At 36.7% G+C, this 23,287-nt stretch overlaps 1 protein-coding gene and 1 long non-coding RNA gene across 5 annotated transcripts in view; one reads left to right on the forward strand and one right to left on the reverse strand.

Moving 5' to 3' along the window:
- The window catches only part of LOC136250729 (nucleolar pre-ribosomal-associated protein 1-like), a 59,592-nt gene extending 46,601 nt beyond the window's left edge, over positions 1–12,991 (forward strand). For 2 of the 3 annotated variants that reach the window (XM_066042957.1, XM_066042959.1), the window contains exons 22-38: positions 2,652–3,251; positions 4,323–4,399; positions 4,662–4,710; positions 4,764–4,827; positions 4,877–5,045; positions 5,815–5,888; positions 6,824–7,014; positions 8,910–9,014; positions 9,116–9,179; positions 9,231–9,393; positions 9,449–9,536; positions 9,592–9,752; positions 10,035–10,146; positions 10,197–10,303; positions 10,353–10,496; positions 12,512–12,624; positions 12,734–12,991. In XM_066042957.1, the coding sequence (XP_065899029.1) occupies positions 2,652–3,251; positions 4,323–4,399; positions 4,662–4,710; positions 4,764–4,827; positions 4,877–5,045; positions 5,815–5,888; positions 6,824–7,014; positions 8,910–9,014; positions 9,116–9,179; positions 9,231–9,393; positions 9,449–9,536; positions 9,592–9,752; positions 10,035–10,146; positions 10,197–10,303; positions 10,353–10,496; positions 12,512–12,624; positions 12,734–12,941 (2,489 nt within the window). In that variant the 3' untranslated portion in view covers positions 12,942–12,991. The remainder of the gene's footprint in view (positions 1–2,651; positions 3,252–4,322; positions 4,400–4,661; positions 4,711–4,763; positions 4,828–4,876; positions 5,046–5,814; positions 5,889–6,823; positions 7,015–8,909; positions 9,015–9,115; positions 9,180–9,230; positions 9,394–9,448; positions 9,537–9,591; positions 9,753–10,034; positions 10,147–10,196; positions 10,304–10,352; positions 10,497–12,511; positions 12,625–12,733) is intronic. The other variant, XM_066042958.1, reaches the window with a different exon arrangement.
- A 1,850-nt stretch (positions 12,992–14,841) lies between these two features.
- On the reverse strand, positions 14,842–23,283 carry LOC136250731 (uncharacterized). 2 transcript variants are annotated; one of them, XR_010698686.1, is made up of 3 exons: positions 23,165–23,283; positions 22,436–22,697; positions 14,842–18,334 (listed from the first exon to the last, which is right to left on the reverse strand). It is a non-coding gene; the product is annotated as an uncharacterized lncRNA (long non-coding RNA). The 2 variants fall into 2 exon arrangements; XR_010698687.1 differs by having other exon boundaries at positions 22,436–22,718; positions 23,165–23,230.
- Between the last annotated feature and the right edge of the window lie 4 nt (positions 23,284–23,287).

Consider the following 23,287-nt stretch of genomic DNA (forward strand, 5'->3'; position numbering starts at 1 on the left):
AAATTGTTTGTGGCTATTGTTAAGCCTCATAAGCCTGTCGCTTCATGCACTATTGCTCGATGGTTACGGGAAACATTAAAGCTAGCAGGTATTGATGTATCGATTTTTGCAGGCCATTCAACTAGAGGAGCTTCCACATCAGCAGCCGCAGGAGCTGGTGTTACAACTGCTGATATTATGAAAGCTGCAGACTGGAGCACAGAGTCAGTTTTCAGGAGACATTATTATCGTCCATCCCATGATGCTTCCTTTGGTAGAGCAGTGTTATCTACATCATCTCCCGGTGAGACCTAACCTTATAGTATTCATGGTAGCTGTCTTATTTGGGATTGAGATGGGCTCGACTTCACCTTGTTGGAACTACAAACAACACCATTGATATGTGAGACTGAGCCTTCTGAAATATAATTTCCAAATGGCTCAGATCACGAAGTGATTGCATGCTATTTGGGATTATATGAAGAAGGCGAAGTCGAGCATATCAATGGTCCCACCCACCCTTCCCTGACCAAACCAAATTGGTTCGCTAATTCAAAGGTCGAAGGTGTGAGGTGTGGTGGGTATTTATAAGAGTTTTTCATGCGCATGCGTAGAGTAGCACGTGGCACGCATGCCCATGTATTAGTAACTACTAACAGCTGGTAATAATAGGAAACTAGGTCAAACACCATTGATATGCTCGACTTCGCCTTCTTCATATAATCCCAAATAGCATGCAATCACTTCGTGATCTGAGCCATTTGGAAATTAATAATGGAGAAAAGTTACTGTATAGTAGAGATCATTACGTGACACCTTTCCTTCATAGCTACTTGGCTATATGTGACCTGCTGAGCGAAAACCGGCTGTCTTTGTAACATTCTATTTTGTCATAAAACTGTATTGAAATACACTGGGTAAAAACATGTGTGCTACATGAAAAATTTACGCATGCTTTAATCGTGTTTGTACGCACTGAAATTAAATTCAAATCAATAAAACTATGCTCCACTGGACTTGCCTGTTTATGGAGAGTAAGAAAATCTTTGTTTCATGTTCACACAGCAAAGGATACGTGAGTTATGGGCATTTATTTATGATGCAGTAAACACAATGTTCACCGTCATCATTTCTTAGTTGGAATGGCCTTCTTCTTTGTTAACACAGAGGAGTACAGGGAAAGCACTATACCTTGACTGATTTTCCAGTTCGTGGTGCACAGATTGAGCCAAATCCCATCTTTGTAGCTTTCAGTTGTGAGTTATGATAGATTATCTGAGCACCTGTAAATTATTTTGCATATTGTTGCTGTACAAATCAAGTTTATCAATGTTCCAACTGTCAAGCGTTATAACTCCAAGACCATTCATCATAAAAAAGGATGAAACTTTGGCTGTCCACTCTTTTGTTACTATAGATTACACAGATGCAGTAGACTGGAATTCGAGGAATGTGTGAATACAGCCGGTTTTTGCTCAGCCGGTCACATATTAGTTCGGTATAATCAAACTCACCAAACTTATTCCTCAACTGATAAATTACGTCAAAAGGATTTTTTTATTCAACTGAATTTTTTACTAACTAACTCCTTCAATCATTCGGGAATTAGTAAAACGCAGAATACGGAATTGCGGAATAACGAAATAAGCAAAACTTATCTTTTGCAGATTGTACAAATAGTTATATGCTCTATAGTAATTATACTTTATTTACCTTGTAACAGCTCTACATGGCGCACCACGGCAATGGATAGAACAGCAGCTGGCGAGCATTAAATGGGACGAGCACACAACCAATCACCCTAGAACGATCTACCTTTGCTAACTTCACTTACCTACACTCTTGATTCAAACCTGAAGAGTTTTGAAATTCATTTAAAGACACACAACCACTGGACTTCCCTACTGAACTCTAGCGTGACTCTAATAAATTCAGTTGTATGCACATGAAGGGCAGTTAGTTTAACCTAAGAATAGAACTAGGTCTTGGAGTTTTGTAGCTATATCAACTAAGGAGTACAGATAAGTAAGTTTAGCGAAGGTAGATCATTCTAGGGTGATTGGTTGTGTGCTCACTAGTTCCATTTAATGCTCGCCCAGCTGCTGTTTAGCTATCCATTGCTGTGGTGTGCCATGCAGAGCTGTTGCAAGGTATAAATAAAGTATGATTGCTATAGAGCATGTAACTATTTGTACAATCTGCAAAAGATAAGTTTTGCTTATTTCGTTATTCCGCAATTCTGTTATTCCGTATTCTGCGTTTTACTAATCCCTCAATCATTCATATCTTGACTGTCTACAGTATATACATCATGGACTTAACACCTTTGTGTTCCATTCTTTCTCCATTACCACATCAGGTGTTGACTATTGCATCATGGCTTCTTGTTCTGGCTATCACAAGAAGTATCTGTAATTTGTGTAGAATGGATTAGTTGCAGAGGTGTTTGTGTTTCTCATTTGAAGTGCTGTCAGAACATAGCTGAAAACAAAAAGAAAATGGTCACATTGTTTTTTGGTAATTGGGCTCATGTTCACTTGTACATTTAATTTGTGATGTGGTATTATTTGATCAGTTTTCCTAAATTATGTTACAAAATAGTAATAAACCTGTATAAGATGTATTGCTTGATAGGATATCAAATTAAATTTATGTGGGATATTGTCATGTAGCGCTGAAGGACCTTGCACCATACATGAAGCCAGATGCAGTCTCTGCTATCATGGATAATATACTGTCTAGTGTACTAGTAACAGATGAGTGTAGTCCAGTGAAGATGATGGTTGTGGTGGAGCTGCTTCACATATTACAACTGGGAGAGCTCAATACTCAACCTGTATTATCACATGATGGATTTGTGAAATTGTTAAATATTTGTAACAGCTATCATTCCGATGTCATAGATGATCTATTACTAAATGTTTTACAAGCTCATATCAACACAATGACAAGATCAGAGAATAGACAGTGTTTGGCTAGTATTGCTGAAGTGTTGTGTAGTATTGATCCATCATTGACTAAACTATGTAGTGAACAAATACTGGAAGGTCATGATCTATCAATAATAGATACTGGTACTATTGCTAACTGGATATCACATCCTAGTAGTGCTAGGGTCAGGCTAACTGAGTTAGTAATCAGTAATTGTAAAAAACACATGAAATATTTCACTACAATGGGTATAGATCTTTTATCAGAAACTATTTCAGATAATTCAGAGAATATTCTCTTGTTTTTACCACTGATAAAGTCTTATTTACAACTGAAGGAAGGTTAGTTTGTAATGATGGTTGCTATATGTACCTGTGTGGTAATTGGGTAGATTGGTTGTTCAATGGGTCAAAAAGGTATATGTTATGAAATAAATTTATGCTGTATCAGAGACTTTTGTACTACATGAAGTGGGCCCCCCTTCCCTTGATAACCAGTGATTTTTAACAGTGTTAGTGTTCTATGTATTGTCGTCATAACTAGCACTGCAGAAATACCCAAAACTCACACTAAGCTTGGAGAAAGTGACTCTACTGCTAAAACACCTACCTGCAGTGTGTTGTTATACAAGCATGAGCTATATATGATCAGCATTAAAAATTTTGGCCTGTTATTGTAGAAAAAAACCTGCTGAGCAGGTATAGTGGTTGAACACAGAAGTTGCATAAACAATGCTGAGTTTCTATTCTACAAAAGCTTGTACTGAGGGGTTGTTACAATGTATTCTGTACATGTGAAACAACAAGGATTAACAACACTGTCATGACTACTCTAGATTGAGGCACACCCGCATAGCACAGCTGCATATCTGTGTGTTATTATTGTATAGCAACTGGCTTCATAAGTTATAAGGTTTTTAGTAGTGAAGACGCCAGTTGTATTCTCTTGACCACCACTGTGATCTTCATTTATTTTGTAAATGTTGTATATGTACAGTGGGACCTCCATTATCCGAACACCTGTGTGCCAGTTCAATATGTTCTATTAGAGTATTTGAACACAGCTCTGTCCATAAATAAAAGGCTTCATTTATCCAAACTAATTCACTTATCTGAACACTTGTGATTTTGACAAAATACTCTAATAGAACACTCACCTCTACTGTTCAAATAATCAAAGGTTCGGATAATTGAAGTTTAGATAATCATGGTCCTACTGTAATTGCAGTGGCCAGCAGTGTTTGATCTTGTGTATGTTTCAGTTGTTCTAATCCTTATTTCTCTCCCAATTAAATATAAATTTTGCTAGATGCTGAATTACTGGTTATCATTGCTTGACAACTAACATAAATTTTGTTACAACTGGCTAGAACATCACTTGCAATACAGTTACATGTACTTTTTTGCATTTAGTTCAAATGTCCAAGTCATTTCTCAAAGTGTTATGGAAATATTGTAGCCGACAACTCATCTCTTCATCAGCTGATCAGGTAAAATGTTACCAAATAATTGTACAGATTGTAGTAGTTCTAATACCCCTTGTCATATGACCACTACTACACTGCAGAATGATGAAACACATTTAGCGATATAAACTGACCACACTCCACACTCATGGGTGTACCTATTGTGGATGTGTGAACTAGTGATGTGTTAACTGACAAGATCTGACTGCAGTGGAATACCTATATTGTTATGATGATGTACATCACTGTGTTAGTCTATAAAATAGTCTTGATTTTTTTCTTATAGGAACTGTGTAGTGAGGTCTTGATATTTCTTATTGACAGACATATGACAGGTACACACAGTTATAGCAATATTCAACTTGAAATGATAACAATTCTGTTATAGGCAACAAGAAATTGAAGAAGTTATTTACAAATCTCCAAACAGTAGATCACCTGCAATGGAACAAGTAATATATAACTTAATCGTATTGGAATTATACTGTATGTCACACATAGCTACCAGTTACCTGTGGTTAGCAGACTGGTTTCACTACTGAATGATGATGTAGCAGTAACCATGTTCTTAGTACACTGCTTGAAAATGTTAAATACTTTATTTTCTGGTAGTAGTGTGGAGTGTTGTGATGAAGATTTGATATTTACTGTTATACTTGATGTAATTAAGGTATGTTTTAAGTATTGTACTAAAGTATGTGAGCAGATCAAATACCCTGCAGTGTCTTTTTAGTGATAATTTACAGTAGTTGTAGTAGGAATATCAGATCCCATAGAGAGGTTGCATACAAAATGCAAGTGGCAAAATGGTAACACTTGAAAAGGGGAGTAATTATTAAAAGCGAACCTTACAGGACACCTCTGAACTGATTCAATAAGGGATGTATCTTTATCTGTATGTGGTGCCCAAACGACACAACTGTTGCTAGCCAGCCATGCTTGAGGGTAGAGGATGAAGGCTACAATCATTCTCAATGGTTAAACGGAAAATTGGATAAGTTCTCTAGGTAAAACTAGGATAGCCATGGTCAACAGTTTATAAAGCATTGATCACACCAAATTGGCTTCCATTGACCCTGGGACAATACATTAGCATGGGTATTGAACATTGACAATTGGCTAAGTTTCATAACTTCCATAGTGACACAAATGAGCATCTTTGATTTATACACCAAAAAATGCTCCCATTTGGTCTGTATCTGATTTGTGAAACACTACTGACAAACGCTACCGATGCTTCTGTAATGCTGACTGAATTCTCTGTGTAGGTATAGTAACTTGTATTAATTGCTTAATTCACGTTCACCAGGCTTGAGCATGGCTATAAGTGCTCTTTCTCTCATTCTTTGCCATGAATCTTATTGACACATTTAACTATTGATTGGAGCTGTTTCTTGTACATTTTAGTATTTTGTGTTAGTAGTGTTGTTTTATGACAGAAATATCAACCCTGTGGTGGTTTTGATGATATTCTGCTCACACAATGGAATAGTTTTGTCAAGTTAACTTTGAAGTAAGTTGCATTTCCTTCAAATTATTATGTAATAGTATTAGGATCAAAAAGCCACACAAATATTACCTTTTGTGTTATTAGTTACCATGCAAACCAGCCAAGCGTGTAAAGGGTGTGGCCTTCAAAAGCCTGTTTGAAAAAGGTTGTGAAATAAATAAAAGTGAGAGTTAATTTGAAAACCACTTTTTTTCCAGCTTGGCTGTTTTGCATGGCTTTTGTGTTGTAGATACTGTATAGGTGGAAATTTTCAAGGGACAAATGTTTTCGCATATTTCACAACTAGTGACAGTTTCATTAAAACATAATCATAGGTTACATGTGTCACCATTGATGTTTCTGGATAAAAATGTAAAGATTGCCTATTTCTGCAAAAAAAAATCTGCCTATGAAGGGTACCCTATAGCCACAAAAACTCGCTTTGTGCTTTTTAAAGTCTAATTTCTTATCTATAACAAGAAAACAGAAATTATATAGCAGATTTTATTTGACTGATTATTTATAAAGTACAGTAGAATCAAGTGAGCTGATCAGCTGACAACAGCGGTTCAGTAGTGAAGGGTTTTAGGAGTTAGGTTGGTTCAAAACCTGGAAAGCTTTTTCAACATGTTTTGTGCACTTTATAGAATTCTCAGTGACTGTTCTATTAGAGTATTGTGACCCTGTAATTTTATGACAGGTTGGTTTTCTCTTGTGATTTCTTTTATGCCACAACAGGCTTGAGCTATGAAAGGGGTTTTTTAAAGGTGTTTTTTAGCTATGACCACTTTTCCTTTTCCCCCTGTGAGCAATAAATTGATCTTTTAAATGCAAATTATCATCCATAACTCTGAACATACATTTCTTTCAAGAAGGGGTTTTCTTTTTGCCTGTCAATTTATTGTGTTTTGATATCATAAACTTTGTGTAATTGTGGAGATGTTTGATTAATTCTCTAGGTATAGGCTTCACTCACCTGCTGCACTAGATGTTCTCAACCATTTTATCATACAACTTTATCATGATGAGAACAATGTGGAGAAGTTAATTCAAATTGGTGACATTTTTGAAATGATTTGGAATCATTCTCAATTTCTGGAGATCATGTTAGCTACTACTGAAGTTAACCAGTCAAAGGATGACATGAAAGGTGTGCATGCGTGCGTGTTACACCCAAATGCTGAGGGCTGCAGGTGTATGTCAGCAAAATCCCAAGCAGCCGTGGTATAAGTGATATATATCACTTGGGGCGTACACACCTAATAGATGCAAGAACTAACAAGAACTCATCCTGTTTGTTTTATACAGTAGCATCTGAAGATTGATCGTGGTTTTAATAGCGTGGCTAATAGCCATCAAAACGTTGTCCATATGTTAAAACGTCATTAATACGTTACTATGCTTCAACACGCAATGTTAGAAAACTTTCGATTGTGGGATGGAATTTATATTGTTATCATTTTTGTACTAAGTTAAGCCAACTAACTTCGCTATTGGGACAGTAAGTAAGTTATTACATGAAGTTAAGTACTTAGGACTGTAAGTTACTAACCTATTTCAACGTAGTAGTAGCTTTGCTGTTCCATGGTCTGTTCAAAGGCTGATACGCGGTGGGTAGAAATACACATCCACGATCGCCCAAACAATTATTTTGTGCCTTCATTATCCTTTAGTAACACCAACTAGCCTATCTTAGCAAATGTATTAAGCTTAGCAACCACTACAAAAATGAGTCCCACAATACAAAGCTCTATGTCGCTCAATATAACAAGTCAAAGTGCATCGATTCTTTGAACTGGCTGGGTATCAAAGTCATTGGCAAACCGCTTTCCCATGGCAATATCTTGATATTGCCCGGGCAATATGCGAGTTGAACACCAAGCAGCGCCTTTGAATGCCCACGCTAAAGTGGTATATATTATATAGTTATACAACGGCCACGAATGCTCTGCCTGATATAAACGCACGAGCCTGAGGGCCGTCAGGCCCGAAGGCAAGTGCGTTTATACAGGTAGAGCACGAGTGCACGTTGTATAACTGTTATGTACCACTCACCTAATAGGTGGGGAGAGTCTCACAAGACAGCTGTAACACTTATAAAGGCCAGGTTTCTAACATCGATTGTGGGTAACCAAGCCAGACGTTGCGATGACGTTCCCCCTGCAGTACTGCAGCCACCTGAGATATTGAAAGCTAGTACGCTATGGGTTATATCACTAACCTGCATTCGCTGTTCGACTCTCATCATGTAGTGCTCAGCATGCCAGTGTGCCATATAGACTAAGCACCAGATTAATCACCATAGTGATTCTCTAGAGCGAAAAAAAGCAGCTAAATAGACGGTTTAAGTAAACAAAATCTAACTACTAAACGATACTAGTCTATTTCTTACTATTCACACTGGCTAAACTCGAATCTGGTGGCATGACAAAACTGGTTCCCACAATCGAACGTAAAGGTTAGTATTATTTAGAATATATTTGTTTTATTGAGTCATTGTCGAAGTGGACTACAGTTTACTCTGGGCTAAGATGGCACCAGACTAGTAAGGTGTATAAGTACGTTTATATATATGTAGACTAGAGTTGTGGCCACCCGCGTTGGCTTTTTCGATCGCCATTGGCTGCTTGTAAACATTATACGTATTGGTGACGTTATGGCCCACAATCGACCTTTACATGTCGGGCTATAAAAGAATTCGAGTGATCTGTGAAGTGTCTTTCCACCTATTAGGTGAGGTGTCGTAGTGGTCTTCGCCACCGGCACTTGTGCTATGCTGCACAAAACCGCAGCCAGTGCAATATCTGTATATTGCACTGCGGTCGGTGCATTATAACTTATAATGCACTCGTTGTGGTCTACAAAACCGCAACCAGTGCGTTATAAGTTATAATGCACTCGCTGCGGTCTGCAGCAGTGCAATATACAAATTATGGCACTGGCGGTGCCTTTGAACTGCCCACGCAGAGTGGTACATACATATATGTGTGTGCGTTGAAGTATTATTTGGCCTGTATTTTTGAAATAAATTTTTCTCATGCACAGAAAACTTGATGAGACTGTTACTGACCACATTTGATCCTGGTCGTTCTACTAAATATCATTTTGCTGTATTGTTAGCTGCTTATCAGCCAAACTTGGCATTGACCAGTAAGTCAATTAACAACACTGCCATGTACTTTGTACACAATCACTTTATCATCAACATATTCAACTAGGCAATAGTTTAAAAATTGTGTTTCATTATTCAGATCAACACATCCTGTGTTTGATGCAAAAATATGAAATACATGAGACTGATACAGCTGAATTTAGGTGGTCATATATGTAATTTGCATTCAACTTACCAATCATCCTTTTCTACAGCCCATACTTGTGGGGCAAGACAGCAGTAAGCCAGTTTAGAGAGAGACAAAAGAAAGGATGGGTGCTGTGTATGCAGCCAGGGATGTCTGAAGTACTGGATATGTTGGACAAGAACGTGTTGAAGCAGTCAATTCTAGAGTTCCCAATTGATCTGTCATTAGAAGTATGACTTCATGAATTATTGTATGAACACTAATAGCTGCTTCTTTTTTACGTAGCCTTCAAGCAATTGTAATCAAGCACATGATAAAAAAAAATTTGATCCAAGATTCTTGTTACCATTGTTCAGTCATTTGTTAGACACTGGTACGGTGATGATGATAATTATGTTGATAAATTTTATATTATTCCACTGTTGCAGGTAATCTGGTAGATTGCAGGAAGTTTGTTAGTCATGGTTGTGTTGGGTACCTACTAGCAGCGATATCATCACATGATCGTGATGTTAGAGCTGCTGCTTATCACTGTCTGGCAAGGTATTACACACATCTGGAAGGATCTAGATTCAGAGAAAAAGATCAGGTTAATATTTATTGTAACTTGTTAGAAAAGAGACTATGTGCGAGTGATCAATTGTAATTCATCTAGCTGATTTTATCTGTTTGTAATTTGTCACTGTTTTGTGCTGTGGATGTTAACTGTGACACTGCCATATGATGAACATTAACAGTCTGAACATTTTGTGATGTTTAAAATATAACACTCTAATTTTTTACTGATGGCATTGTTTACATGTAAGTATGTTAAATGTGAAGATATGACCATACATATAATATTATTGCAACACCGTTGTGTAATGTATAGATCATTCTCCTATTGGATGTATTACAAAATTCAGTTGAAGTAGATAACACCAGAATATCCTGTGTTCACTCACTCTTCCTGTATAGATGTATGGAAATATTCTTAACTCCAGGTAACACTGTTGTAAAGTATAGCACCTTTTGATGCCTTGTTACGTTATAGAACATGACTTGTACCCAGTACTGGCTAATTTCATCGTGTACAAGCCTGTCTTGGATCTTCAGGAAGTTCCCATGTTTTATCTGTTAGTTCATAGCTCCAGCAATCAGGTTAGGATTGTACAGAGGCTAAACTGTGATGTTTATATTAATCTACTAGCACAAGTTGGAGAGACAGTGGATCATGTCCTTGTTGAAAGAAGGATTACGTAGTGACCAGGATTATCCTGTATATAGAAGGAGAAATGTTATTCCTATTCTAATGACTCATTACAGCTCGGTGTTAACTGATTCTTCAATGAAGGTAATATCGCTATAGAGCTACATACTACATGTATCAAGCGCTCCAGTCCCGGCACTACTGTAAGAGGTATACTAGCTGTACTTTTAAAATTTTTAAATGAAGTAGAGATCTATGCAATAAAAGTAGTGAAACAAGAGATGAATGATGGTATTACAGCATAGCTCAGTGGGATTCCTACTTCATTTTTAATTAAGTCAACAATTTTTAAGTATTATATATGCATGCCTAAAATTTTTGATTAAGTTGCAGTAGTACATTAGTACGTTCTGGTTATGTTTGGTTACAATATACGGATATACCCTAGAGAAATCACAGAGAATTTCAGTTACGCGAGTTTAATGTTTTAGTCATTTATGGAATAATTATGGAGTTTACTATATAAGGCCTAAGCTTGCTTGTAGAGTGATTACTTCATGCAGAGTGGTAAATGATGGGGTGTGGTCCGTATTTAAAAATGTGCAGAAACATTTGGTGAATAAGCTATAGCACTAGTTCTCACCTTAGCCCAAAAATTTTCAACTTGTAGGATAGTGAGGATAACAAAACAATCTCCATCTGAGTGGTTTTCATGGCAAAATCTAAGTCATGCATACTAATCTCATGTGAGGTACTAATCTCATGTGAGGCCACAATTGACATTAAGGCCACATGGCCTTAATGTCTATATAATCACTGCCCAGATGTAGCCCGGTCTACATTTTGTGTGTAGCCTGGGCGGCTCCTATTTCTGTTGATGTACTTTTTGTAACACAATTGTGACTCCTGCCCATACTGTATCAAGGCATAAAATGGTACCTGGCTAACATATCATATTTACATCTGAATACATGCTCTGACTGCGAAGTGGCCATTCTGCTTTATTTTCTGCTTGTTCTGCCCTGCACACAACACCACAGATGAAGGAAATCCCTTTGCTGCAATCAATCCAGTCACTATGAAAATTACGGGCATTTTTCGTTATAAACGTGATAGTCAGTACAAGGAAACTGCCACAAATCAACATCTAGATATATGTGGTAGTGGATATACGTGGTAGTGGAGAAGGAGATGGGACTCGAAGGAGGACACAGGTAAGTCCATGATGCATCTCTTATAGCTGCTGGAGTTGGCAAAAGGGCATATCTTTGGCTTAAGTGATGGCAAACAATGAAGAAATCAAACTATTATAACAGGTGGTAGGATAGGTGAAATGCTTACAGAAAATGAATGGATGGAAGTTATAGTAGCTGGCCAAGTAATGATCCTTATCCGTTTATAGCACTTGTGATAATTTCAGAAAACATATATTGCTAAGGTTGTACTAGTTAAGGGTGTTAGGGTAGTAGAGTGGTACAAGACCCAGCAACTATTTTCTTAGATTGCATTTTCAAATGTGGTTTTGAAATTGATTGTAAAATGGGACTAAAAGTCTTTGAAATGTACCTACCATTTGACATATTCACAATTCCACACTAACTACATTTTCACCTATCAATTAAAAGCCAAAGGGTACAGGCCACATGTTTGTTACCCTTCTTTATGATAATCTTGCTACTAACCAATTTTATGTTGCTAAAGGTGAATACATCAGGCAAGTCAGGATTATCTCTTACGCTGTGGTGGGGTGTACATTATTGTTTTAGGTATGCTATCCCATAAAGTAGGAACCTGTTAACAGCTAGTTTGGAAGAAAGACTGTGACACATTGGCATGATTGTGTTCTAGAGACAGCTAATGGCTTATACCAACCATTCATATCCTTTCTGAAATGTTGTCAATACCACATAAGTATAATCCTGTAGTCATCCTGTTATGAAGTGTTGAAATGTTCCATTTGTTATTTAGTCATTTAAGCTTTATTTTGATGTAATACCTAGTGAAATAGTAAATATATAAGAACTGAACTTGTACTGGCATGGCAAATTTGTAATGGCTGGCCCAGTTTGGTCCGGTTCAAGTTGATGGGTGTACACTGTAGTGATAACTGAGAGATGTTATTGAGCCACAGTGTAGTTGTTACAGTTTGTTTTCTCTAGTTACAGATATTGCTGCTCATAAAGCAGGCAAGTCATTTAGTTGCTGTCACAACTGATCTGATATGGAACAGAGGACTACTTGCTTGGTTACAATCTATTGTTGACTCTACCAGGTCAGTAGTGATTATGTGTTGGAAAATGGCTCAGCAGCAGTCTTAATTATTGTAATTTAGGTAATATTTTTCAAGTAGCAAATGTCATTTCTGTATTTTTGTATAATAGTGACTCTAACAAGATATCCATGGTCTGCAACATAGTGAAGAACCTGTGGAGTACTGTTGGGAGTGCTGCATCATCTTTTTCTAGTTTTGCAGAGAATGAAACTGCCGACACCATTGATGACCCATCAACTTCTAGACCATGTGTTCATATTCCTCACATTGAACGAGAAATGTCATTATTATTGTCACGCTTGTTACTAAAAATGTAGTTAATTGAGATGTGTCACTGAACTGTAATCCTCTATGATATAATAATGAACTATGTTTGTGGGAAGGCCGAGGGTGAAAGGCATTGGCATTGAGTCCTCAATACTTGTATGATTATTAGGAGGGATGACATACCAATGTGTCGACACTGATTACACAATTATAGGATGTTTTAATTCATTGTTCTGAATTCAACCATTTGTTCAGGACACATATTGAAGAGGTTAATGGCATACTGAATGAGTAAATTGTTTTCACACTTCACCTGGTATTACAAGGCCATGTCACAGGGTGGCATTCTGTGCTGATATCACTCCAATGCTGTTATAACGCTGTATTTTTGTGTAGGACTTTGCCTGATATGACTGTCCAAGGGTCGCAGGACAGAGGGAATACATATCAGGCAAAGCCTGAATGCCCCGTGTTACAGCTAATATGCAAACTTATAGGCTGATAGCCTGTACAGGGCGATCAAGCCAATACGAGTGGATTATATAAAATTTTTGATTATGGGTTAGCAGCTGGTTACGATGAATGGACACATTAATCATGCGAGTATTAATCGATCCCCACAATTGATTTTGGCCATAACGCCTGTATACTGTTGTTTGAATCCTGGGGTTGGGAGGATTTTTTTCCTCTGCAGTTCGAATCCTGGTGTTGGGGGGGATTTTTTTCCTTACTTTGGCCCCTTTTCTGTTACACCTTATCAGTCAGTAAGTCAAGTCATTAGGTCTAAGTCCCTGAAATTAGGTTAGGTAATCCTAAGGCTGCAGCACATGTTGCTGTCAGACCTTCACTGTAAAGTGCTAGTAATAATAATAATCACTGCCCAGATGTAGCCCAGACAGCTCCTTTGATCTGAGGTGTGAAAGTATTACATAATATTATATGCCTGGCACTTAAATAGTTCATGATCAAGTGGGAAGACCTACTAGTGACGTTTGTAACAAAACAAGGACAAATTGACCATGGCCCTCACCATCCAATAATCAACAAGTAAGCCCAACTGCTGCAGCACATTGGTGTGTACAAAGAGAGGAAGTTGATTAGGCTGGTACCATCAGCAAAAAATCTAACTTGACTTATTAGCAACAATGTCATTACTTCAAAAAGTAACTGGCCCATAACCAAGCCTTGGGATACTCATGATTTACATGAATGACTGTTCTATCAGAGTATCTCAATCTTTCACAAAAAAAAAAAATGTGTTAAGAATTTCATATAATTTTTGCCAGTGAAAGAAAAACTAATTACGGTAGTCTATTACTGTAGATACAATAGTTCTTGCTGAATCACTCTCAAATCCCAACTAAGGAGAGTTTAACTTTCTTGGCTTGTAGATTGGCATGCTTCACATGCTAGCTACTGCATATCTTATGTACATAGTTTAGTTACAATGCTCCTAGCATCACTGGACTGGAAAACAGTCTTCAAAATTCAACATTTTTTTTTTTTTTTACTGTAACAAATACAGTGCACATAACATAATTATGATGGCTGAGTACAAAAAAAAAATAATTAAATGTCTTTGAAATTGGTGTCGAAGCACTGCATGATGATATTGTGAGGCTAGTTTCTGGTCAATGTGTGTTTTTGTGTGCAAACCTTCATGATCCGGCCGTATATACAGTACTACTGCATGATACAGTTCAAGTTAAGTATAGCTTTACCTTCATGCAGTGGAATTAAATAAATTCAAACCCAAAATCCCTGTAGTTGTACCTGCAACTCACTCAACACATTGTTAGCAAAGCACTGTGGTTTGCTAAAATCAGATTCTACAAGTAGATATAACCCTTTAAAGGTCATGTACTGTTCCAATTTTTAATATGCAATACTCAACTACATTATAATAATACACTGTATGCAGGTTGACCCACATTCCCGGAAGTAGTGCTGTTCACTTTTCACTGAATAACCAATTAATTGATCAAAGATTTTCAAAACTTCAATAACTGTTGATAAATATTAAATAATTGATAATTAGCTCCCAATTATTTCACTCAAATACACACACATTTGAGTGCTGAACATATACCATTCACTGTAATTCGGTGACTGGGTCTTGGTATAAAGCATTTTGTTATGTATGAATAGTCACCCACTAAGTCAGTAAGAATATATAATGTCAATCACACAAGCACATGTACTCCATAAAGAGATATTTACTGTTATCTAAACAGTGGAATATAATTATACCAATTAATCGATTGTCATCAATTATTGGTGACCAACGTACTGGTGTTAAAATTTTGTAGGTGCACATGCACAGCTCTAGTGAGGTGCCCCATATTGTAGGAATACAGCTGCCAATTTCTATGAAAACTGTCTGGATCAAAATGGTATTACTTATACATGTACTTTGGTTTTGGATGAGGTATTACAGTAAGTAAAAAGGTTGAGCATAACTCTCACAATAAACAAATCTGGAACACTAATTTTCTATGTGAAAATCTACGAAACTTGTCTCCCATACATTTTCTAGGAAAGAACTTACATTGGAGCTTAAGCATATGCCTATCTGCTGTGGTCACAAAAAAAAACTCACCAAAAGAGCACCACCTTTGTCAGGTCAACACTATGCACAGTATAATTCATACACAAATACTGACTGTATTTATTCCGTCTATGTTATGGTGTTGGAACTAATAGTCCAAATATTCTACCTAGGCTCAAACAAAAATAGACCACAGCCCCAAATAGTGAACATTAGAGTCATTTATAGATTTGAGGTTCGTTTTGTCTCGTTATAGGGAGTGTTTAAAAATAGTTGTTCCAATACTGAATAAAGACGGAGTTAGAATATGTAGTATTGGAACACTATTTTTGCTGTGATGGAACTAATGAATCTACCACTAGAACCATCTACAGAATGTACAGCTCATTGTGCCACATTTTATAAGCAATTTACGTCCATAATTTTTGTGGGATTTTAACCTCACAGAATTGGGGTGCAGGGGTGGGAGGAAAGTACAGTACAGAATAATTTTACACCTAAACTGAGGGTCGGGACTGAGGGATTTTGGGATTAAAATGTACAAATTATAGCATAAATGAGGTACGATATTTCTTACAAGGTAGAAAACTAAAGGATTACTGATAGGCAATTTGGAAATGTACAGCATAGCATACAATTTAGAGCTAAGGACCACTAGTGACAGTCTATAATTATTATTCGGTTTTGTATGACATCCTCTGCTTTCCCTATTCTTCAAAATTTCACTTGTAGAAATTTAAATCTCTCTTTATCAGCTTCAAGGTAATCAGGAAGTCGAAGCAGTTTTAATGTATTGTGGTAAAGAGCTTGAATGATATATTATTGTGTAGCTTCTGCACTTATCTTGTTGTCCCACAGCAACAGCTTGACCAAAGATGTGGTCTCCTTCAGTGCAAATGCTATGATATCACAAGCTCCATCAGTAATATCATTGCAGCTAATACCAAGTTCCTGCAGTTTGTTACCTTTTATTAGTTCGTTGAATAGTGCAATGGCTGCAGTAGTTGACAAATTGGTCTCCCACATATAAAGTTGCAACAGTCTAGAAGAAGAATGAGACAGAATATTGTAGAGAGCATGGTCCTCTCCAATCTGAACATTACCACCAATCCCTAACTTTTCTACTCTGCAGTGCATGGTAAGGTTACTGATCAACAAGGATGATGATCACGTAAGGCCATTGAACTGCAAATCTAGCCTTTTGGAAGTGATGTTATTACGTAGTAGGCCATTGGCCAATACACGAAGGCCATGATCTTGGATATGGCAAGCCAACATGTCAAGTTTCTTCCATTCCTTGTGAGGTGAACAGGTAAGAAAGAGCACAACACACTACATCATAAGGAGATAGTCTAGTATTAGCAAGATTGATTACTCTATCATTGAATACTTTAACTTGTTGTATAGATGAGCATAATACTTCATCATCAGCATCATGAAAACAATGAAACATAATTATGAAGACATTTTAATTGATCCTCTATGAATACTTCTGTAATAGCAACTACGACTATACATCATCTCCACCACATAGAAATTATTTAAATGCAGGTCGCTGTCCCTTGGTAATTGAGGTATACATTGCAATCATGTTAGAATGAAGACAACTCCAAAACTTCGATTTAAGAATTTGCAACTCTTCATGTGGTGGAAGCTGAGTAATATGGTATGCAGCTAAAAACTCCTGAATGGAAAAATGAATGAAGTTAAATGTCATTGTTTTACCAGTCAGGCCAGAATGCTGCACAGCTTGTAAAATCCCAAAACCATTAAATGCTCCTGGAATAACTGCTATATCAGGACAAAATGCCTTAACCTCCTCCAAAGTAAAGATTAATTAATTTTCATTAAGACCATTGAGTGATAATTTCAACAGCTGCTGAACTATAGTAGTATAACAAGGTTTTGGCAGGTTAGTTAGATCAGTGGTAGTGTTGTCAAGAGGGCAACTAGACTTGGCAAGGTGTCTAAAAATTGTAAGATAGACAAAATAATTGTAGAGATTCGTAAAATTGCTGGGAAGGGGTATTCCTTGTTTGTAGAGATATATTAGGACTACCATGTTAAAGGGGACAAAACATAGGCCATTGATATTCAAGTTACCTTCAAGGTATTCTGTGAGTTGTTTGACTGAATTTTGGTGTCCCTTCAATGACTTTTCAATGTAAAGTTTTCGTTCATCTTCAGCAAATCCTAAAATGTCAACCTGTATGGTTGCTTGCTCTCAGAGTTTTACTGATGCATATGGACGAGATGACACTATTACACCACAGTGAGGTAGCACCCGATGTTTTATAATATCTGCTATTTTTCTGTAAGTTTTCTGGAAATTCATCAAAACCATCAAACAGAAAAACAATATTTTTACCATAGTTCTTAAGATAATATTTGCTACATGCACTGGAAATTTGTATGGAATCCTTGTCTCGATTGCAGAAAAATTGGAAAAGATCACATCTGCCATACAATGGGATCCCGTAACTGCAATAGAAAAACTAATTTGAACTTATTCAAGAATTTTCCTGTTCCCCAGCTGTAGGCAATTTCTTGCAATAACAATTTTCCAATGCCAGGTAATCCCTCAACTAGTATGAATTGTGCAGTATCATAGTCTTCCAACAGAGATAAGATGTCCTTTAGTTGTCTTGCTATTGCACAGCGTTTCTCCTACCCACTCATCACTGCATAGTGGCCAATTCTTTGGATGGACTCCACCTGATTTTACCATAGCCAATTGCAGTGTAGTTGCTTGTTTAAAGGTAAGTTGGCTTTCATGGTGAATTAAAAGAAGTGGCAGAAACTCTGCAGGTTGATTTGGTGGCCAAGTATCTTCCTCAACAACAAATCGTGCTCGTATGGGTTACCTTTCAGATAATGTGCACACTGCATTAGCTTCTGCAAAAAAAAACACATCAATTTAACATAACAATGTGTCCAGTCATCCATGGTGTCATTTTCACATTTCACATTATACATAACTTGACTTTCATCAGGTTTGGAAGTAGTAAAGAATGTATATGCAATAATCAAATAAATGGCTAAGGGCCCCCCTTGGCACCTAAAACCTATGTAGGATTGTACAAAGAAAGACTTATATATATTATATATATATATACAGAACTCTGTTGAAATAGACCACTGTAGTCAAAATGCTCTAATTGAGCAGTCATTTCCAATTAAGGATACAAGGGTCAGATAACTGAAGGCAGTGCTCCACACATTGGGTATATTGACAGGAATAAATAACCAATTTGTTAATAGCTCCATGATCTCTAACTAAATGAAACAAACTTTACAGTGGAGTTGCCCACCATGAAGGGGAGTCCACAGCTGTTGCGGCTGACCATGTCAGTATTACTACAAACATGAATTGTACTGCTTGCATTACTGCCAAAGTTACCATTACTACTAGAGTGTCCATGAAGGAATAGGTTACCAAAGTTCCAGCCTACTACGGTGAGTAGTTTTGGAATTATAGCTCTATAGATATGTACAGTAGGAAGGGAAAAGAAATCAATTTGTTCAGCAACTGTACTGAAAATAAACTCCAGGTATAGTCTAGCAGCGTAGCCCCCAAAATTGGCAATATTGTGCACTTTTTCATAAAACCATGAGACTTTTTACATAAATAGTACTCCTCATGACATGTAATTTTAGATATAGTGCCATCGTTGAGTTGACCTTTGGTGACCTTTACGGCCATTTTTGTACACAAAATTGATCATTTTTGTCTTTAACTCCCTGAAGCAGTAATTAACTTGTTAAAAACATGGTACCAAACAAAAGATCTTGCTGATAGAAACAGAGTTGGGGTAGTTACTTCAGAAAAGTAGCTAGTTACTAGTTACACGTTACTTTTATCCCATGTAACTTAGTTACAATTACAGTTACTTTTCAAAAGGTAACTAAGTACTCTAGTTACTAGTTACTTTCGTAGTATAAATTATGACTTGTTTTTTGCTTTTGTAACATGAAGTTTGCTCAGATATGCATCAGTAAGGGATGCAATACATATGTGCACTTGAAATAACAATTCTGTGGCTATTTCAGGTCAGTTTTAATTATTGCTACGTCTTTACTCATAGAGAACAGTACACAGAATCTGTCTACTTAATGTGGCTGTAGCATATATGGCACAAAATTTGAAGTGCTCTTGCTTTTAAAGCATAATTAGTTATAGTTGCAATGTAACTATTGTAATTAGTTACTATTGTAACTTAGTTACTTTTCAGACAATTACTCCTAGTTACAAGTTACTAGTTACAAAGGTAAGTAACTAGTTATATTACTAGTTACTTTAAAAGTAATCCGTTACGTAACTTAGTTACAAAAGTAACTAGTTACCTCCAACTCTGGATAGAAATTTATTTGAAGTCAATAGGTAATGTCATTATAAAGTTATGATCATTTTTACTAGCTGCAAAATTTGATAAATTTACCTGCCCTCGAGGTGTGAATTACCTGTGGGCAGATAACTATGCATAAATTTATCAAATTTTGCAGCTAATAAAAATACTCGTAACTTAAGAATAAAATCACCTATTGACTTCAAATAAAAACCAAGTTGTTCCTATCAACAAGATCTTTTGCTTGGTACCATGTTTTGTATATGTTAAAGCATAGCCGCGAGTGCTTCGCATCGTGCTTTATTAGCATCTCGGCTGCGCACCTCGTACTTTATTTTTCATATAGCACGAGCAAGGCTATGCTTTAATTGATTTATGGAACTTTCTAGTCGTGTAGCTACACCATACACTAGGACTCATAATTAACATGCGTTGCACAAATTATTAGCAGCCTGAACACACACAAACTAGTTTAACAAAGTAACTCACATGTATTTCACCATAGTTTGGCATGGTAGACATTCATCGCGTATTTTGGCAGGTTTTGCTCGTAACCCACAATCGATTTTATTGTGAGTCACATGGTGAAATATTTCTGCTCCAGGACTTGTCTATTTATATTAACAATCGTAACAGCAACGTTACCTTCTTCCACCCATCATCGAAGCAGATAGGTATGTCTACAAAAGCAATCCAATGGTGAAACTCGTATTGGCTGGGGTGATTAATCATTCAGCGCGGCGAGGCTATCAGCCTTCACCGGCTTGGGTGACTAGTCGTACTGGTGTGAGCCCCGCAGGCTATTAGCCTGCACTAGAGCACGTGGGCAACTGTGCTTTATTGCCCACAAAGAGTGCTTTATTAACGAATAAAGCACTCTTTGCGGTACAATAAAGTACTCTTTGTGGTCGATGAAGCTGTTGGCCGGCTAAGAGTGTACTTTATGAAATTTAAAGTACACTTTTCCCTTTGATCTCGCCCACGCAAAGTTCTATAAAACAAGTTAATTACTGCCTCAGGGAGTTCAAGACAAAAATGATCAATTTTCTGTACAAAAATGGCAGTAAAGGTCACCAAAGGTCAAATCAGCGATGGCACTATATCTAAAAATACATGTATTGAGGACTACTATTTATGTGGAAAGTTTCATGGCTTTATGAAAAAGTGCACAATTTTTGGGTTGTGCCGCTATACTAGTAGGAATACCTGTAATACTGAGACAGTAAAAAAGAAATTTTTGGTAGCTAGGTGGGTTTTTGCTGAGATGGTCACATATAAACATAGGTGCAGTAAGATATAGCCCCCCTCCTCCAATAATTTGGCTAGCTATTTCAAGTCATCTCTTAAGTATCCAACTGTTCAGATTACTCTATAATTCACCTTTCTATTCAATTAGCAATCCATAAAGAATTTATGAAACTATTAGTTTGCACAGTGACTCCTCAGCAATACTTCAGATCGACGATTGTGACAAGCACCTCTAAATTTAATTTTTGTATTAAGCAATGTTGTTTATATGGACTGATATAGAAGTAAATTACACAAGACTGGAATGATTCAAGCATGTTTTTACTGCTAAAAATACTCAAAATTCAATTTCAGAGGGTTTTCCCTTTCCAGACCCCCAAAAGTGTAGCATGCTCTGTACATTCAGCTTTTATTTTAACCTTACCCTTGTCTGCTACACCTATGATGCTCTAGGCCCATTAAACTACAAAGACCACACACTATAACCACTAACAATTAGCATACATGAACTAATTTTAGAAAACCGTCAATATACGCACATTTATCAAAATTCGTTTTATTGGTTCTTTGGTGTCTACAGGGACAGAGGAATGGATTGGCTAAGTTTCAGCTTCATAAGATAAGCAGTGTGGAAAATACAGCAGTAGACACAAGGACGAGCGAATAAATCAATATGTACAGAAGACATCGAGAAAATAATCTACAGGTGCTTACATAAACCATCATAACTTACTGTATAGCCAAAATATTTTGAGGGACAAACATTTCGAGGTTGAGCAATGTTACTAAAAATAATATTTTCGTGGATTTGCAAACACTCCCAAAATGTATTAGACTATATGGAGGTCTAAATATTTCAAGGCTAAAATTTTCGTTGATAACCCCCAAAACCGTGAAATCAGTGAAAATTTCTCCCCTCGAAATATTTAGGCTATACCCCCATTACGGTACTGATACAACGGCGTATGGAGTTGAATCTTTGCTCATTGTATTCACCATGAATTTGTGCATCCACCAAGGTATAGTTTTTGCCAAAGATACTCTTCTGTGATCCGGCAGGAAGGCAAATTCATTGAAGAAAAATCGTCATAAATTCTTTCATCACCGCAACGTAAACAAACGTCCGTAACTCAGAAACCCACCTGTGTATGAAGATGAAACAAGGGTTTTTGAACTCCCTACGAATAGGGGAACATGATGATGCCCAGGATTTATCCACTAGAGTGTCAGTTCACCAACCAGCAAAGTGATAAAAACTTGCATAAATTTTTTTTCTGAAGTTTACGTTTTTACCAATTGTTTTTGAATGCGTTTTATTACAAAAATACTATTGTGCGTATATCGACAGTTTTCTAAAATTAGGTCACAGTACTAGATATATATGTATATATCTAAAACTCACCTATATCAGGAGATAATGTAAAGGATATCATAGGTGACTCAATGATATTGATTTTCTCCCAACTAGCTGAGGGATCTATTTCAAGCCAATTTTCCAACACTGCATCACAACAAGACTCAGATTTATCGTGGCTGTCATATTGTATGCATACTGTCAAGTTTTCCACCAGGTAGGCCAAGCTGTGCTCCTATTTTTCTCCAGCAAGCAGCATAATGTGGACTGATGTGATTTTGAAGATCTCTCAATAATGGAGTAGTAGCTACTGTAAAAGTATCGACATGGGCTTTAAATAGAATTACATAAGCCATTGTCAGACTTTAGAATTGAATTGAATTTGAATTTGGTTTTAAACTCCTATATTCGGCATAGCCGTTCTTCCATATAGGAGGAGTATACACAGTACATACATACATATACATAATATACATACGCAGCACTTACGTACATACATACATACATACATACATACATACATACATACATACATACATACATACATACATACATACATACATACATACATACATACATACATACATACATACATACATACATACATACATACATACATACATACACACACACATACATACATGTATAGTATAATATGTTACATAATAATTACTACAAAAAAAAGTATTAGTAAATTATTTAGTATTAGATTAGATTAGTATTAAATTATTTAGTATTTATTATTTAGTATTAGTAAATTTTAATATACACACTTACCCTTCTCGGGCGTTTCAACTGTTTTAGTCATACTCTTACTCTTGCTCGTACGTTGCTTGCTGTCAGCACAGATACTATACTTACAAGTATCTGTGCTGTCAGTGCACGGATTTGGTTAGCGCA

This window comes from Dysidea avara, chromosome 3 (genome assembly GCF_963678975.1).
Source record: "Dysidea avara chromosome 3, odDysAvar1.4, whole genome shotgun sequence".
NCBI lineage: Eukaryota > Metazoa > Porifera > Demospongiae > Dictyoceratida > Dysideidae > Dysidea > Dysidea avara.